The following is a 19,121-nucleotide window of genomic DNA, read 5'->3' on the forward strand; positions in this document are numbered from 1 at the left end:
TGACATTACAGATTTTAGATAATATTATGCAGGTTGCCACAGTTTGCCAATACGATAGAGGGCAGTGTTTTTTCTTTTCGAATCGACGAAGAAAGAAAAGAAAGAGGCCGGAAGTTGATTTATCTCCAAAACTCTTTCAAAGATGGCGCTGTCAAGTATCTTGCAGAGTGAGTTTGCGGATTTTTCATTTAATAATGACCGGTCTTTGTCATTACCTTGTGGACTTGGTCAAGTCAACTTGGGCTTTGGCGCTTCCCCAGGGGATAGTCTTAACTTCTCAATAAAAGCTTCGCTTGGTCCTGATGACGAAGACGGCCCAGAGAGGAAAATAGAATTTCTCCATGGGACCACCACATTAGCATTCAAAGTAAGTTCAATTTCTTGTTACTGAAGCTAGCTAACACCCATGTGAAGTATGAAGTATCCATTAGTCATTTTCTTGTGAACCTAATTATAAAGTAAATTAGCTGCTCATGACTACTGGTTTACAAATATATACTGTAGTATGTTGGGTCTGCCTATGTGCTTGTTTGTCTTAGTAATGGTAACAAATCAGTAGTTGCTTGCTCATCGCTGACGTATGATCTACCGTTACGTTAGCTATCTAAATCCATGTAGTTACTGTAGTTTTAACCACAACAGTACTTAGCTGAATAACTTGTAAGTTAGTAAGTAGTTTGCTTTACCAAATATTTTACTAGCCTGGACTACTCTAGTAAGGCCAGTCAGTAGTATTTGTTGGCCAGTCAGTAGTAATGTAGGGCTGCACAATTTATCGACATTTCAATATTGACATGTGAAATATACATATGGCTAGAACATGCAATGTTTTGATAATATTGGCCGTCAGCTCCATGATTTTTCTCCCCTTGATTCCTGCGTCACAGACAGAAATCCCAGAATTGATATTGTTTCAGTGCAGTTCCTCCCCACTGTTCAATTTGCTGTAATTCACTAAGTCTTGTGAGTCATTTGATGGTGAAATACAATCTACCGATATTTCCAGACAGGGCCTGCTCCAGGCATAAGCAACATAAGCGGTCGCATAGGGCCCCCAACTGCAAGGGACTGCTAGGGAGCCCCCAACCAATAGGGGAGATAGGGGCCCCAAATCAAATTATGCATAGGGCCCCCTATGCCAGGCTAGAGCTGGCACTGATTCCAGACAAAAACAATGCTCCTTGACACTTAGCAATAAGTCATTTTATTGCTATTATTACAAATGTTCATCGCAATTTGCTTTACATAGAAAAAAGGAATTTAAAAAAAGAAAAGAAAGTGTTGCTTTTCACATTGTGCCGACCTAGTCCGTAGCCTATTTGTTTGTCATTTAGCAAAAAAGTATATTGCACTTTGCTACTTGCTTCAGTGCCTGAATGGTGGAGTACAATATTTTTATAATGGTTTTAATGCTAAGCAAGGAGCCACAATACGGCACACACAGTTGAGAAAATCATCTAAAAATAAATTTAGATACCAAGATGTTGAATTTGGCTGAGTAACTATCTCATCCAGTGTTTTGTAATGTTTTGTACTCTATGTACTCAAAAAATATATAATAATGATAATTGAAAACATTTACAAGCAACCTGATATAAATTATTTCCTGGCAAGATTTTCAGTTTAATACTCCTTGCCTCCTGTCCTCATTTTCTCCTCAAACCTCATTGGAAGAAATGTCATAACAATCCTGTCCACTACCTCCTCAGGCATTGAAGCAACAGCCACATTGTTCTCTCCAGGGTAGCACATGAACCTTTTCATTTATTATTTAATGGAATGACAGTCTAATTGCATTGGCTAGCAAAAGCTAATTCTGTATGTGCCATGGTGGATTGCTATCTTCTGAGAAAGTATGAGTCATAATCCCCATTAAACTAAGCAGCAAAACTTGAAAAGTGGTTCTTTGTGTGATTAAACTAAAATGTATTCAAATTTTTAGATCTATTTCAAATTAGGTACATGTCCCGTAAGCTTACATTGCATAAGCATTGTGATATCTGTGTAAAAATATATATGACAAGGTGAGTTATCTTCACCTATAGTTAACCAATCACTTTTTTTTTTGCAGTGAATTGATTCAAATATGTTCACAAACGTCACCTTGTCCAAAAGACAATTACATGGTTAGCAAAATGCGAGTCGGGGTAAGCCTAAACAAAACAGCCACCTTATTTGAATTGAATCTCATAATTCCCTTAAGAAGAAACTAATGGTGTGATAAATGAAAAGAACCAATGAAATGTTTTGCCACTGGGTTTTATTGGGATTATGAAGCATCAACTATTTCAGTCAATACCTGTTTTGCAGCTTGTTGGCTGTGGTAGACAGTAAGGTTTTGGCCTTCGGCCCTAACCTCAGGGACCCCCACAGACATTTTAAACATTTTGTTGTAGCCCTGAACAGGACCACCTGATTTGCTAGTTGAAGACTTGATGATTAGCTGAGGAGAGGTTTGAATACCTCTGTATAAGACTGTTGTGAAGAAATGTGCATTTGTTGCATACTCGAAACAGTGACTGTGTTAATTTTGCCCATCCCCACCAGAAACGGAGAAGTCAAATGGGAATTAACTCTATTTAATTTAGGGACAGGTCGAAACATTCACAGACATTCAAATAGGTTGTTGTTGCTAGCAAATCTGACATGGAAACTATCAGTGTGCATCTTGCAATGCAGATGTTGCTTTGATGTGCGGTAGTAGTGTAGATAACAGGTATGGGAACAGTTATTTTACAACACTTGCCCACGCAGTGGTACTGCTTTGCTGGTAAGAAAGCCTTAAATCGAAAGATTTGATGCCATCACCTTTGTTCTAAATGAAATCCAACGTGGATGTCAGTGTTTGTGCATAAACATTCATCAGTTTGTCTTTATCATTCTGGTCATGCTTACCAAATTGGCTGATAAGTTTGACAAACAGTTGTGCAACACATTAGCGCTGTAATCAGGGAGACTACATGGAATGCATGTTTGGTTTAATTTTAAGCTTTCCCAGTGGAAAGCATAAGTTATTTTTTGTTTTTACTTTATTAGGCACTGCTTCGTGACGCAAATTCCGTCCATACGGTCCAAACCGTCTGTCAAGGACAGAGGACCGTCCTAGTGGTTTAAATGTGATTTTATGTTAATGTTCAGAAGATTACAAGAACAAATAACCTTTTTCAAATGTAGAACCTTCTGCTCCCAAGCTCTCTCTTTGTCCTTCCTCCGCAGTTCCAGCATGGCGTTATCGTAGCGGTGGACTCGCGGGCCACTGCTGGTGCCTACATCGCCTCCCAGACCGTGAAGAAGGTGATAGAGATCAACCCCTACCTGCTGGGCACCATGGCTGGAGGGGCAGCTGACTGCAGCTTCTGGGAGCGCCTGCTGGCCCGCCAGTGTCGCGTCTACGAGCTGCGCAACAAGGAACGCATCTCCGTGGCAGCCGCCTCCAAGCTGCTGGCCAACATGGTCTACCAGTACAAAGGCATGGGCCTCAGCATGGGAACCATGGTGTGTGGCTGGGACAAGAGAGGGCCAGGTAAATGTGTAAACACTGTTCTTCCGATACTCACCCCAAGGGTACCATGAGGAGCCTGATTTAGCAGCTGCGCTGAGCTCAGTGTTCTTTGTAATTTATATTTTCTAATTACAGTAGTTAGCAGTGATTGATTGACCATCTCCGTTCTGCTTGTTGTCAACAGCTGTCAATAGTTAACCACAAAGAAGTGGAAGAATGGTCTGCCACTAGATGGCATTGCCGCCACACGGTTGTTTAGCAGGTGTGGACGTGACTTGTTTTTGGATGCTGTGCGGTAAGAGACAGTACATCACAGGAGGTGTGCTTAAAGAGGGCTGCCCAGTGACACTGTAATGGGAAATCAATAGTGCTGGAACTGTGGGCCAGGGAGAGCTGGCGCGCTGATGGACGCAGGTCTCTGCCTGGACAATTGGGTCGCATGCATAATGTGCTTCTGCTTGATCAATGAGCTTTGTTCACAGACCGGGGAGTATGTGTGGACAATAACATGCCTCCAGACTGACAGGGACCTAAGTGACACCTGTTAAATCAGGAGAATAATGATCCCAGGATATGTTCAATAGGAACTTTGGCAGCTACAATGTCAGTGATTGAATGGAAAGGTAAATGTCATGTAAATTAAACCAATCTCAATTAAGAGTAAGCTCATTAGTGGCTACAGTGATGTCAAGTACATTTATTCTGGTTATTAAGGGGCTTAAGCAGCACAATAAATAAATCTAATAAAGTAGTGTAGCTGTAATGCAGTTTAATACCATGACACGCATACAGTACCGGCTGCTAGGCGACATGAGTGTTCACACTTCACATGTGATTGTGTGCTGTCACCTCTGTTGCTGGCGCCTAGGACACAAATTGCCTGTCATGCCTTGAGATCTGCGGACTTGAGGGGGAGCAGTTATACAATGGTGAGAGACAAGATTGCACATGATGGCTGAAATCCTGCACTGTAATTCCCAACCTCATAGGCTTCAGAATTGGGTGGGTCTGTGGATTTTGATTTGCTTAGATATATAGCACTGTACAATATAGGCAAATCTATTTTTAACCAACCATTGGTAGTTCATTTGTGTCGTTTTTAATGAAAGCTAATTAGGCATAGTAGGCGGAACAAGCAAGGAGGTAGGCTGAGCCAAGCCCAAATTAGGATCTTTCTATTGGCATGTTCTTGCTTGTATTTGCCCTTTTCTGTTAGAGAACCCCTTTTATGTGCAATAACTCAATTCGTCCTTGCACGTCTTTATAAATAACACATTTGTTTTGAACTTTGGCATAGAGACAAGTCTACGAAACGTAGTGCACTTTGTTTGTAATGGACTCCTTTTGGGAACAGAAAATGATGAAGGTCAAGCTTTTTTCGTTGTTGAGAGTCAGCAGAATGTCTTCCCAGTTCCGTGTCGCTCCTTACTCTCCCACTCCAGACCACTGGGCTTTCTTTTCTCTCAGTTTTGGAAGTGTGTGGAAATTCCAGCTGGATGCTTGTGATGTGTACATGCAGTAAAACATCCTGGTTATTTGTTCTGTCTGGTATGGGTAAGCTTCTGCTCCCCAGTGTGCGCGGCTGACTGAGGCCGAGACTCGCTGATGTGTTCTAGTGAGAAGGGCAAACCGATGCTCTGCTCATCCATTTGATGCCAGCCCTTGGATTTCTGAAGGCTGTCACTCTGATCCTCTGCATCATCGACGTGAAAAACAGCCCACACCTAACCACCTGTCACCTGGCTGATGGAGTGAAAGGCGCTATGCCGGAACATTCCGACGCTCGCAGCCCGCCACCTTCCTGTGGGTTTACGTAGGTTCATGGATTTGAGCCCCGTTGTTTCTCCACATTGTGTCATTCTCCTCTCCCCTTCCATCTTCTGTGCCCCTTTTTCAAGACGCTTCGTTTATCCAGCAAGAGCTCTGTAATTATCAGTAGCTAACAATGCTTATGGATGCTGCAATCTGCCATTTGAAAGTAGTTTACTTCTAAGAGCAGTTTCTTAAAGCAGAATTATCTGTTGGGCTGTCTTTAACTGGCCTGGGGGCCATGCGCTCTGAACTGTTGTCATCGATGAGAACAATTAGTATCAGAGGGATAATGTATAGATTGTGTGTGTGCTTGCGGGCGGGTGTGTGTGTGGGCGCGTTCATCAGAATTCTTTCAGTTTCTTGTTATGATGACGCTGATTAAGTTTTTAACAATACTCAAGGAAATGTGACATCCGAAGCTAATGCTCTGTCCCTCCCTGCCCCCTTTCCCCCATGACACAAATATTGTTTGCTGTGTTTATCTACTGCCAGGCTAGTAGGGGTATGGTTTGCAAAAAAAAACCAAATATATATATATATATATATATAGATTTTTTTTAAATATATATTTACTATATTTGCTGGACTGCTTACTGTCCCTCCTTCCAAAAGTCAAATGTATCAGTGTTACATCATAGAACCAAATACTTTTGTTACTTAACATGATTAATCATTTATGAAATACATTATGGATATATTTTTATTTGTATTTATTTCATAACATTTCTAATTATAAAAATGTATTAAAAAAAACAAAACTGTGACTTTCAAACAAAACACTAAATAATTCACCCCAGGGAACAAAGCGACCTGCTGGTCGGTCAGTTACTAGGTATGCGGTTATGTCGTGCAATCACCCAATGGGCATCTGCATTTAAATTCCTGATACAACCAAGGGCCCTGGAGACGGATTGTCGCTTGGCTGTCATGCTGACCAGGTGCTGTTTGCTATTGGCAAGGCCGGTCAGGGATTGTTTGCGAAAGTTATAAGTGCCTTTGTAAAAAAAAGACCCACATTTGTCCGCTCTACCCGGGAACTTAGGACAGACGACTGTGCATCTTTCCATTTCCATTGACGTCGAAAAGGGTAAATATTATTTTGCACTGAGGTGTAAATGTTCGCTTTCGTTTGAGCTCCTGGTTATCCTTCACTGCCTCTTCAATTGAGTGTCTCGTGCGAGTTTTTAAAAGTTCTTATTGAAAACCATATCAGACAGCCACGCGTCACATCACTGCTCAACTCACTACTGGTCAACAGCCACCGAAACGAGCTGCTAGGTAGTTTTGTGCGTGTGCCAGATTACGAACCAACTGGAGGATGTCGAGTTTGTAATGCAATTATTATTTTACGAGAAGATTTTTTTTTTGCGGTGGCACGATCGGGACAGTGACTTGCTAGTTTTATTAGTCCGGACCTGACTTTTCACTGGCCCGGTGGTCACTAAAAGAGATTGGCACACTACTGCTGACATTATCCATCGCTATATTTCACCGACGATAACTAATCGTTTGGAATATCATCATTTGCATGCTGATAATTTACATTGCAGAATGTTAATGTAGGATTTTGCAACAGTATATTATTAGGCTCTTCGTATGTTAGTCGAACACACACGGGGTAGGTGAGTTTGACCCAGGTTGCTCTCATTTTCGGGCAACGCTTCACCCTGTATGCAATGCTTCACTAGAAATGGCCATAGATTTCTTAGCTTTTCTAAGGGGATGTCAGACTCGGCACACACAGCCACAAATCCTCGTCTTGAATGAGCTGATGAGCTTAGACTAGTAATGGTCGTTTGAAGAGGCATACTCTGGCTAACACTGCTTTTCCTTGTTCTTCACGTGGGCTTTAGACGTTAAGTGGTCTTCACATTTTTACGGGTCCAATCAATAGTATGTTGACAGAATTTGCAAAACAGCTTATCGTCTGACTCCTAATACTCCTTTGGGTATTGCTCGGCTCTGAATTCAACGGTTAAGGCCGACATATATTTTTTTTGATGACTTGCCGCAGAGGCGTCTCTAGGATCACAATTCATTCGGGGCAGAGAGTACAGGGTTTTGAATGTACATTCGGAAAATGTCGATGTACATGCTAGCGGCCTACACGTCTACATTGTCATAATTCGCGATCGGTTGATAGATGAATAGATCAGGTGCTATTTCTTTATAATTTTGTGGTCAATTTGAGAGCCGAGTCTAAAGCCCCGGACGCCCAGGCCTAACGACGCTACTGCTTGGCCGTCTCTGATGTCCTCTTTGACATGTTTCTGAAAAGTGACAACCAAGTTGTGAGGTGGCATGTTCTTGCTTGTATGGCTCCCACGCTCACCCCTCTCCAAATACTTTAAAACAAATTAAGGACAATTCTGCATTATTCCACGTTTTACAGTTTATTCCACTTTTATTACCAAATACCGCGATTCTGTTTGCCTTTTCCGCATTGCAGAAATCATGGGGCCCTAGGTTTGGCCTGCACTACTTAGTATTAATAGCCAACGTAATCTGCTTGTCAATATTTTGCATTGGAGCTTGGCTGATCTACTGTACTCCGAGGAAGTTAAGTGCCTTTTTCTTTTTGATGCTTTGTCTTGCTAGTAAGAAGTAGGTTGGTTTTGCTCTCAATAGGCCAGTTAATCTGTGAAGTTGATTTTGGTAGTATTTGCTGTGTTAATTCACTACCAGTCTAATAGGGGTGTGGTTTGGCCCTCCCATGGCTGCTTTCAATTAGTGTGAGTATTAAGGTTTCTTCATTTTCCCATGTGGCATTTTGTTAAGCGGCAGTATTGTCGTCTGCAACTAAGGCCGTCACCAAACAAAGACAGTTCTGCAGAGTTTTTCTGCTGCATTTTTCAAGGAAGGTAATTGAGGATGATACCCAATCAGATACACTGTTGTACATATCTGTCCTGTATTTACAAAAAAAGAAAAGCAACAAAATGCTATCCATGCTATTTTGTACAATGTGTCTCTCCCATCCCTGTCCACCTGTCTCCTTGTCATTTCTAGTCACCACCAAGCCTGTGGCTGCAACCGTTATAATCTGGTACTCCCAGTCTGGTCATCCCATGTGGAATACCTGTTACCTGGCAGTGTTTGGAACTGTCGATCTGCTGTCAGCAAGGCCAAATTTATCTTGGCCTATGCTGTCCTACAGCCTCTTAACTTCCTGGCCCTAAAAGAAACCTGGGTTTTCCAAAAACTTACTGCTAGTCTGGCTGCTCTCTCCATGTGTCTGTTTTCAAGGGCATCTGCTGGCTGTGGTGGCGGGTTACTTTTTTCTTCAAATTGAAGATTCTTTCTTTCCTCTTGCTCACCTACCCATTTTCTCTTTGAAGTCAGTATGACCTTTCCATTCAAGCTTAACATTGTTATAATTTATCGTCCACCAAGTGTTGATGTCCTCAATGAGCTTGACATGCTGATTAGTTAATTTCAAGATGATGGCTCACCACTAATTATTGGGTGACTTCAACCTACCAACATCTTTCTTTGAGTAATTACTTTCAATTTCTTTTTTTCCACTCTTATGCCCTCACCCTTATCAACTCCTACTCACAAAGCAGACAATGTACTCAATCTAATCTTTACTAGATGCTGTCTGTGAACCACTACACCCCTCCAGTCGTCCTCTCTTCTCCACCTCTACACCCTCAGCCCCCTCCAATGCCTTATCCCGCCACAACTCTCATTCACTCTGAACTGCTCTCGCCTCCTCAATTCCATCCTCTCCCATCTTCTAAATCCTTCTCCTTTCTATCTCCCTAGTCTGCCTCTTCCTCCCTACTCTATGCGCTTTCCAATTCCTATGACTCTCGCTTCCTCCTGGCTGGCATGGCCGTCCACTCCTGCTCCGTGGCTAAGTGACTCACTGTAAGCTCACTGGAGTGGGCTTTGGGCAGCTGAGTGAAAATGTAGGAAAACAAAACTTCAGATTGTCCTATCATCCTTCCAATCCCTACATGCTACCTCCTGTTTCTCCCTATCTGCTGCTAAAGCCTCCTTGTATCACTTGAAATTCTAGGCTTCTCCCACTAACACCCATGAAACAATTTTCCACCTTCTCTCTCCTTAACCCTCCCCCACCATCTTCCCTCTCTGCAGATGACTTGTCATCCACTTTCACAAGAAGGTTGACGATATCTGTACCTTATTAACTCCGCCTTGCGGGCACACTGGTCACTCACGCAGAACTTAGCCGCGCATTAACCACCTTCCCAGCTCTTACCCGATGATATCCTACAGCTGGTGATGACTGGCCCCCCATCACAGAACTGTACGTTTTTTGTTAGACACCATTAACCATTCTGTTAAACTGAGTAATGTTTCTTATTAAGTTTACCTCCACCACAAATACACAAATAGCATCTATGAACTGTATGACTTTTGCCCCTGGCTGTTTTAAAAGCTTATTCGCAAGTAATATTTCGCAAGACACCATTAAGCATTGTGTTAATCTGAGTAACGTTTCTCATTAAGTTTACATCCACTGCAAATACAATCTATGAACTGTAGGGCTTTTGCCACTGGCTGCTTTAACAGCTTATTAGCCATTAGTGAATGACATTGATACAATAACTACTGTATCAGTATAGGTGACGATAACTGACTTTTTCGTCATGTGAAAAGACGAGAGAATTGTGTAGCCAGCGAAGTGTTTGTCTATCCTGAACAAATCCTAATATCCACCAGAACTGTTTCATTTTAGGCTTCCTATTACGTAGCTACTGAAAATTGTAGCCAACAAAGCTTTAGTTTGTCCTGTACAAATCCTAAGGCATAATGTGTTTTGACTGGGCTCAGATGCCTGCGTCTCTAACCACTACGCTATTTAACAAGGGGCAGTCACTCAGTCAGTACGAGAGATTCGCTCTTCTAGGCCCAAAAACAAAACCTAACCCTTCTGATGTAAAAATATACAGGCCAGTATCCCTCCTGTCTTTTCTTTCCTAGACCTTTTGAGCATGCTATCTCAACCCAAATAATTTTACCTCTCAGAACAATCTCTTCAACCCCAACCAGTCAGGATTTGAAACAGGCCACTCTACAAAGACAGCTCTCCTCTGTGTAACAGAAGCTCTTTGCACTGCCCTAGCTAACGCTCCCTGCTCTGTACCCGTAGTTCTTTATCTATCCACGGTCTTTGATAAGGTGAACCAAATAACCCCCCTCTGATTTGGGCATCTCAGGGTCTGCTCACTCTTGCATTTCTTTCTACCTGGCAGACCGCTCTTACCAGGTGACATGGAGAGGATCAGTGTCTGTTGCACAGCCTCTTACTACTGGTGTTCCCCAAGGCTCGGTTCTTTGCCCTTTTCTCTCTGTATACCAAGTCTCTTGGCTCTGTCTTATTCCCACATGGGGTTTCTTGTTACTGCAATGCAGATAACATTCAGCTTTTTTCTCCTTCCAACCCTACTGACACCCAGGTAACAACCTATCTCTGCATTCCAGGCCAACATCTCCACTTGGATGTTAGCCCCCCCCTCAAGCTTATCCTTGACTGAGCTGCTCTTCTTTCATGGGAAATGGCCACCATGATTGACACAGTGTCCTTTTCCTTGAGTTTAAAGACCCTTGGTGTGACGCTGTCGTTCTCTGCTAACATCAAGGCCATGACTCGCTTCTGCAGATTCTTGCTCTCCAACATTCGTAGGGTCCGACCTCCCCTCGCTCAGGAAACTACGCGGGTATGTGTCCAAGCACTTGTCATCTCACGTCTAGATTACTGAAATTCACTCTTGGTGGGGCTCCTTGTGTATGTGACCAAATCCCATGTCACTCTGCTTTTTCATACTCCAAATTGGCTTCCCGCTGAAGCTCAAATCTGCTTCAAGGCTATGGTTCTTGCCTACAGAGTAACAAGAGGAGCTTTGTGTCCCTACCTGGGCTGTATGTTCAGCCACCTTGGGGCTCTTGGTTGTCTCATCCCTTCAGGGCTGTTCCCAATCAATGCCGTCAATGCTTCTTTGTCCTGGCACTTCAATGGAAACCGCTTCCCTTGGATGCTTGGTCGCTACTTATCTTAAAATATATCTGGAAATTAATCTTTTCATTGAGTACTGAAAATAGTTCCAATGTCACCGTCTGTTTTCTTTTTATGATTTATATTTGTAATTTGTATGGTCTTTCCAGCATTGACCCTTTCTGCTAACTAAGAAGGCACTAATAAACTGTGTGGTTGTTTTACCTAGCTCTTTTAAAATGTGTGCACTTATTTTAAGTAGCTCTGGATAAGAGATAATGACTTAAATGTCAATTTAAAACAGGCTATATGACACCATACAAACCCCAGACAGCCCATTCCAGTTTCAGTTAAAATGATTAACAAACACCAACTTTGCCTTCACAGCAGGTGCTAGTCAATAAATGTGTTGACGTGAAACAGAATATGCGTATTGATGGGTAAAGGAGCCGACATGGGGTAGGGGCTGACACCTAGTAACTCCTGAAAGTCCTTTCTGACATCAGTAAATGCAAGGAGTTTATTAGGTCATTTGATTGTTTTTTCCCATGTTTAATGGTGTAGTGTAAGTTGTGATGGTGTTGAGACATGCTCTTTCCCTCCCCGATCCTCCATCTGTAGGTTGGCTCTGTTGGAGAACATGGCTCGGGCAGCTGGTAATAGTCACTGCTGCCTCACTCAGTCATCAAGCCCTCTTTGTGTGTCACATTAGGGAACAAACACCAGGGGGTTTTTCTGCTGACGCTATCCAGACCTGACTGTGAACATGATTATTGTTGTTATTGGGTGGATGTTCTTGGACTTCCTCTTGTTTTTCCACCTTTGCTCTGAGGTCGGGTCTCACCTGCTTGGCCCAGGTACAGGTGGATAATTAATTTGGGTGGGATCAATAAGGTGTGGTGCAAGCACCCCGGGGAGGGCAGACAGACTGACTGACAGAGAAAGCAGCAGACAGGCAGTGTGTGCCTTGTCAGCAGGTTCTGCTGAGCTTGGTTTACTCGGAGAGGATGCAGCTGTTCATATTCTCTCTGGAGGGGTGTGTGTGTGTGTGTGTGTGTGTGTGTGTACACGTACCTTCTCAATTTCCCTAACTGTTCCACACCTGACTCAGGATACAGGAAGTCTATGTAATGAGACCACTTCACCTTCCTGCTTTCTCCCCCCCCCCCCCCCCCCCGTTTGTAAGATGGTATGGACTGACCCCCTGTCTCTTTTCTCCTCAGGGCTGTACTATGTGGACTCCGAGGGGAACCGGGTGTGTGGGGATCTGTTTGCAGTGGGCTCTGGCTCCATGTATGCCTATGGAGTGGTGGACAGTGGGCTGAGGCAGGATCTGTCTGTAGAGGAGGCCTGTGACCTGGGTCGCAGGGCCATCTACCAGGCCACCTACCGAGACGCCTACAGCGGAGGACAGGTCAACCTGTACCACGTCCACAGCCAGGGCTGGACCCGAGTGTCTCAGGATGATGTTCTGAAGCTGCACCACCAGTACCAGGATGAGAAGAAATAGAGCGGTAGAAGTAATGAGCAAAGGAGGGATAGGAATGAAGCGAGGACATCTGTTTCTCTGTCAGGAGAGTTTGAGATCTGTCAACGTTAGGCAAGTGTGGTATGGGTCAAGCAGTTGCACGTCTGTTGCGATTTACTTGTTAGATTGTTCCAATGTGATGCTGTCTAATTTAAAATGTCAACATTTGTATCCAAAAGTGGGCTGCAGTTCCCGTGCACACAATGTTTTGGGGTGGGGGTGGGGTGGGGGGGGGGTGGGGCGCTGATCCGTAGTGAAGAGGCTGATGATGAGTCAAATCGTTTTTACTCCATGTAGGAGTGGAATGCCTCTCTTTACACTGCTAGATCTAACTTGTACCTTGTGGGAAAGCAAATCTTCGCAATAAACTCAATGTTTTTTCCAACATGATTTTCTCTGTGCTTTTGTTGTGTTAAAGATGCAGGTGGTGATTTTACGTGACTGATTGTTTAAGTGGTGCTGTCGAGCAAAAGAGGACCCCTGAAAATTGTGTACTATGTCTTCAAAACCACTAGCAAGAATGGAAATTCATGGCTAACTGATATTGTGGTTCTACATACAGATTGCACGCATAAAAAAACATATTACAAATCAAAATCATTCTTTAATTTAATTAAATGTTTTGTTAATTGCAAAAGTTCCAGCGGGCCGCTTTTCACAGACATTCTCACCTTTGTCATCTGTTCATTTCACACTTTTCTATCCCCTAAAAATTATATTTACTAGATTAAAAGAAGTCTATATCTGCCCCTGTGTCTGAGATGTATTTTGCTTCTCCGCCTACAGCCATGCCTCTAACCCTGCTCTGTAATCATAGGGGAGTAGCAGCAGTGTTTACCTTAAAACCATAGGAGTTGCTAATTATCCATCACTAATTGTGCTTCCTGTGTGGAAAATCGTGTATTTTCCACCTTACTTGTAACATCCTCTCCTCCACTGGTTTGAACCCTTTTTATTGTATTTTTATTAAAGGGGGCATTTTTGGGGGGTAATTTCTCTCCAATACACTTAGATTCTCAATGCTAATGTTATGCTCCTCTGTCACTGCTTTACAATGTAACGATTTGCACCAGGCTAGTGTGAGCCGTTCAGTGGTTTTATGGTGGGGTATAAACACTAAAAGAGCCGGTCAGCGTCTATGGCCCGGCACCTTCCAGCCATGGTTAAAAACTAGTTTCACAGGTGGCTAGTTAGCAGATGGAATATAAATGGGATTTCAATAAATGCAAACGAGTCTTCCTTTGCAGCACGGTTGTGAGTGAATGAAGAGATGAGAACTACATCTTCATGGTGGACCCCACACTCACAATGGCCCAGTGTGTCGAGCTGGAATCACACTGAACATCTAGCTTGCTGTTAAGAGGACTGCTTATGTAACAGCAAGGAAATGTGACTAGAAAACCATTTGGAGGGCAAACAATTCTTGATATGTGGAGTATTTCGATGTCTGTAGTTTCCACTGAAGATGATTCACTTAATAGTTTACAGCTGCAGTGGGAGAAAACACCTGTTGTCCAACCTTTGGCCGTCCCTGCCCGGAGGTCTCTGTCATAGAGTTGTCATTTGGCAGTCGATGTGTGTCGCCGCCTCCATTATCATTGGCTTCCTCCACTCTCACAAGGCTTCAAAACCCACTACTGAACGGTGACGTTGTGTGACAAATGGTGAAAATAACATTGTGTTTGAGCCTAAATAAGAGCATTTTGAAAAAGACCAGCTGGCGACATTAAATGGTGCCAGCGCAATGATTTTCAGTGTGGGAAAATAACCTCTGCGCCCACGCTACGCCATCTGTCAGGTGGTCATATGTGATTTTGGTCTCAGCCACCAGATCTGATTTGGACGAAGGCTCCTGAGGGCCAGGTCGGTTAGAGGAACACACATCCACTTCAAGCTGCAGGTGCATCTGAAACCCTGTTATCCCATTTGAAGGAGTGATTTCGGGGATCAAAGAGAAAAACTGAAAGATACGCATGTGTGCCTTTGGTGATGGTTGAGTGTACCAGAGAAACAGCAATGTATTATTTATTTCAGTCATCTAGGATGCTGTACCCGCGTCAACAAAACAAAATGAGAAGTCTATTTGGCTGAGGCAATGACTCTGGGCACGCTATCTCATGTCCACCCTAAAGGCTCATGGGAAATTGTGTAATCAGCATGCTTGAGTCCTTAAAACCGTGCCAGTTTCAGACAAACAGGGGAGCTGGCATTAGGGATAATTGTGTTTGTGCTTCTTGCGCATCCCTATACTTGGTCGTGCAAAAAAAAAAAGCTGCTGCTCCCTTGCCTCATTTGAGAGGTGCTGTTTTTCATCCCTCGGCGATTGCTACAACACTCTTGTCATTCCTGTCGTGCGCTGTGCGGTCTCTTCGAGACGTTTTTTCCTCTCCACAACATTGTATTTGGCAATGGCTTTTCTGTCAATTCATTCAGCAGCACGAATGAATAAAGCTTTGCTGAGAAAACACTGGTGGCCTCTAAGTACGGTCTAACAGGTCTGGTCCATTGCAAGTCAGTACATGTCCTTTTCAGAGGCAGGTTTATAGGCACTTATAATGTGTTGCTGTCAGTGCTGTTGCGCAGTGTTCTTGATGATGGCGATGGCTACAATGATAGCTTCACTATTAGCGCAGTGTGTCCCAGAGGAGCCCTTGGGCTCAGTGCTGTTTACCACTTGTCATGACACCTGACTGTATAAATGTGGCACGTCTGTTTGCTTTATCGTCAGCAGTGCAGGGCCTCGCCTCCCAGGCAAACAGACACAGGGTCATGAGAAGCCGCTAAAGACATGGCAGCAAGAGCGATGGTCTCTGCCATGGTCAGTCCGCTTACTCCCATGTGGCGCTTGTTTTTATTGCTGTCTCCTTTTAATATGTGGTGACCATCATGCCCTGTAGGTCTGGGGAGAGGGCCGCTCCCTGGACCGAGGTTGTTTGGTAGGTATCAGGAGGGTTTGGAGGGCCGTGCCAGTTTTAGTGCTCTGTATTGTTTGTGTGTACTAACATTTGTCAGGATGACACATCATTTAAGGTGTTGGGTGCTTGACCTTGTTTGGGGGCGTGCACCAAATGCAAATGCATGTTTTTAATAATTTTTGTTTGAGCTATGTGGCAGTGTTGTGGAGGTAGAAAATGCTCGTAACGTTCATGTATCCAACATCAAACCAATCGTTTTTGACATGCGCGATTACACAAGTTCACTTTTGAGTCGTCACATTATCAGCTATATTACGCATGGAAATCAGATGGTTCTCTGCGCGCCTGGCCGTGCCTAGAGGAAGTGAAGGCTGAAGTACAGTGTTTCAGGAAGTTCATCGAGGAACTCCAGGTTTTTTGACATTCATCCCCAGGCCTCTACAGGCCCATCTCAGCCAGGGCCGGTCCCTGTCGTGAGGCCACCCTCTTCTCCTAGATCTCCACCTAATCTCCCCTGGGGTGACCACGGCCTGTCGCCCACCTTCCCCATAGGCCCGTCCAGGTCCGATCGATGCCGTCCTCCCCCTGGCCTGAACGACCGCCCTGGTCTACCGGGAACGAGGAGGCATTAAATAAACACCACAGAGCTCTTTACTCCCGGCCCTTCAGCTTCCTGCCTCTTTACTGAGTCCGCAACTGTAATTCAGGCTGGAAGTGGAGGTGAGGTAATGAGAGGGGATGAGGAGAGGAAGGAAGGAAGCACTGTTGAAAGAACATCCAGAGGGATGAAGATGAATGTTAAGGTGGTGACGCCGACAGACAGGGTCTGGTGGCTCACAGGCCCTGATTGACAGGTGTTCTAGTGGGCTCTGTGTTACGCTGCGTATGTAGCTACTCACACAGTATTATCATGTGAGGCACCCTATTCCCGCTCCTCTGGTGGAAAGAAGTGCGTTATACAGTAAGTACTAGTGTGCCATTTCAGACACAGTCTGTGGCTGCTCTCTGAAACGGACCAGTGGATACATGTCGAAGGACCAACCCAGTGCAAGATGAGAAATGAAATTGCACTATGTGTCCTACATTGATTCTGTGTCTGGACGCTGTGCTGGAACTTAATAGTAATGGAATGTTGGACGGGAATGTTGACTGTAAGTCCAAAGACTAATATAGAAATGAGTGGAAATAGGGCAATATGAATTATGGGACTGCGTGGGTATTTAATGGAATATATGATGAATATGACCATTTATGTAATTAGTGTGATTATTATTTCCTGATTGTAATGAAAACGGTCAGTTAGACTGCAATAAGGTTGCAATGGAAGTCAGGGTCTGAATGGTAGAACTGACATTCGGCTGTGTTATGTAGTTGTGTTGTTGGTGACAGAAAGGTGAAAGAGGGCTATGCTGTATAGCTATCTTTCTTTGATTCATCTCTGTCTCGGGCTCCCATGGCTCTCTGCCTCTCTTGCTTTCTCGGTTGATATTTCTCTCTCTTCTTGCCCTTTCCTAGCCCTTTGCTCTCTGTCCTTGTCTCGTCTCTTCCTTTTGACAGTCGGAGTGCCACAACCTCAAACACCCAGCTGTCTGGCCCTCCAATGGTATCCAGCCTGTGATGTTAAGCTCCCTCGTCAGCACTGCAGCAGAAAGCCAAACAAATATTTACCCGCTGTGTCTCCCCCCTCACACTTTTCATTCTGTCACAGTCCCCATATCCCTCTTATTCTCTCTCCTTTCTCGGCTCCTTTTTTCTCTCGCTCCCTCTCCCCTCCCTCTCTATCTCTCTCTCTTCCTTTCCCTGTCTTTCCTCCCTCCTCATTCCTTAACATCCCCCCCCGGCTCAGGACAGATCTCTTCTCATTACGTTGATAGTGGTGATGATTCAGTTCACTGGTGCTACACTCTCTCTCACCCTCAGCCTCTCCAAGGCCTTTCGCAACAGTCTGTTCGCGCAGCCCTGTTCTCTTCAAGGGCACTGTGGCAGCATGGCGCTCCTCTGCCCTGTGGATCCAGCGTTGGCACCACGCACCACCTGACCGCAACCCTTGACCCCAGCACTGCCGACACATACAGCACATCTAATCTCTGTCAAGTATAATGCATTCCGTGACGTGTCTGTTCAGTCTCCATGTTTCTATCATACTGCTGGGCCGAAACGTTTTTTTCTGTGTGAGGGATAATGGAGGCCGTCTCTGCTGTGTCTCACCTGTGATCCTCATTACCCATGTTCCCCTAATATAACGGCTCTGTGCTGTTGATCCTTATGTGACCCTTATTACGGTACCTTGTTTATGATCTTTACCGAGTACTGACTGTCTAGCCGTCTGGCTGCTGCCCCTCTCTTCGTTATTAAAAACTGCCTTATAAAGCTGCTCTGTTTGGGTATGTTGTACTGTGGCTCCACACTGTTAGTCCTTCACTAGCGTCATCCCCTAAAATGAAACATAAAAGGCTTTTTGTCACCTCAGAGCACAATGGGCTCCTGTTATTTTCGTCTTGCTTGCTACTTTCATCTGTTTATCTGTTTACTACAATCAGTTCCTGGACCTCTCATAATACTCCCAGAACGACCCTTAAACACAGGCACTATGCACACGGAAGGCAAGGCATCTGTTCCCGACCTGTCTGTCTCTCTCTTCAACTGTCCTTGATCTCTCCCTTTTCATATACATACACACACACACACACACACACAGGTCTAGTGGATTGGTGAGATTAATTCATTCATTAGTTTGTTTGTTTCACCTGAGTCTTGTAGTGCCTGGCTCTGATCCGACTGATGAAGCCTTGGCTTTCATCTCACTAATTGGCAGATCGGGTTCAGCTGGGATCCCACCAGAGGGCCATGTGACGCTGAGAGAAAGGCCGGACTCAGCCAAGTTAAACAGGGAGTGAGTTAAATGAAGAGTTAAAGCCACAGATGAGATGACAGGACAGGAGGTCCCCTGCTCTATGTGTAAACGTCCTGACCCAAAGTTCCCACAAATAACCTAATAATCAGTGCTCAAAATATTTTCGGACCCTCTAACTCTCTATATACCTCTAACTCTCTACATACCTCTAACTCTCTACATACCTCTAACTCTCTACATACCTCTATCTCCCATCACCCCTCAAACTCTCTACATACCTCTATCTCCCACCACCCCTCTAACTCTCTACATACCTCTATCTCCCACCACCCCTCAAACTCTCTACATACCTCTATCTCCCATCACCCCTCTAACTCTCTACATACCTCTATCTCCCATCACCCCTCAAACTCTCTACATACCTCTATCTCCCACCACCCCTCAAACTCTCTACATACCTCTATCTCCCATCACCCCTCTAACTCTCTACATACCTCTATCTCCCATCACCCCTCTAACTCTCTACATACCTCTATCTCCAACCA

At 44.3% G+C, this 19,121-nt stretch overlaps 1 protein-coding gene across 1 annotated transcript; it reads left to right on the forward strand.

Annotated features, from left to right (window-relative positions):
- The first annotated feature begins 114 nt into the window (after positions 1 to 114).
- psmb5 (proteasome 20S subunit beta 5) lies at positions 115 to 13,021 on the forward strand. Its single transcript, XM_013133326.4, has 3 exons — positions 115 to 367; positions 3,217 to 3,523; positions 12,503 to 13,021. Exons 1-3 carry the CDS (start codon positions 143 to 145, stop codon positions 12,787 to 12,789), a joined length of 819 nt encoding a protein of 272 aa, XP_012988780.3. The 5' UTR covers positions 115 to 142; the 3' UTR covers positions 12,790 to 13,021.
- The last annotated feature ends 6,100 nt before the right edge of the window (positions 13,022 to 19,121 follow it).

Source organism: Esox lucius, chromosome 3 (assembly GCF_011004845.1).
Source record: "Esox lucius isolate fEsoLuc1 chromosome 3, fEsoLuc1.pri, whole genome shotgun sequence".
Taxonomy (NCBI): Eukaryota; Metazoa; Chordata; class Actinopteri; order Esociformes; family Esocidae; genus Esox; species Esox lucius.

Excerpts from the sequence above, each read along its gene's own strand:
- psmb5 (XM_013133326.4), top strand. The coding sequence starts at position 143 with ATGGCGCTGTCAAGTATCTTGCAGAGTGAGTTTGCGGATTTTTCATTT. Across the intron at positions 368-3,216 it reads CCACCACATTAGCATTCAAA|TTCCAGCATGGCGTTATCGT; the intron begins GTAAGTTCAATT and ends CTTCCTCCGCAG. Across the intron at positions 3,524-12,502 it reads CTGGGACAAGAGAGGGCCAG|GGCTGTACTATGTGGACTCC; the intron begins GTAAATGTGTAA and ends TTTTCTCCTCAG.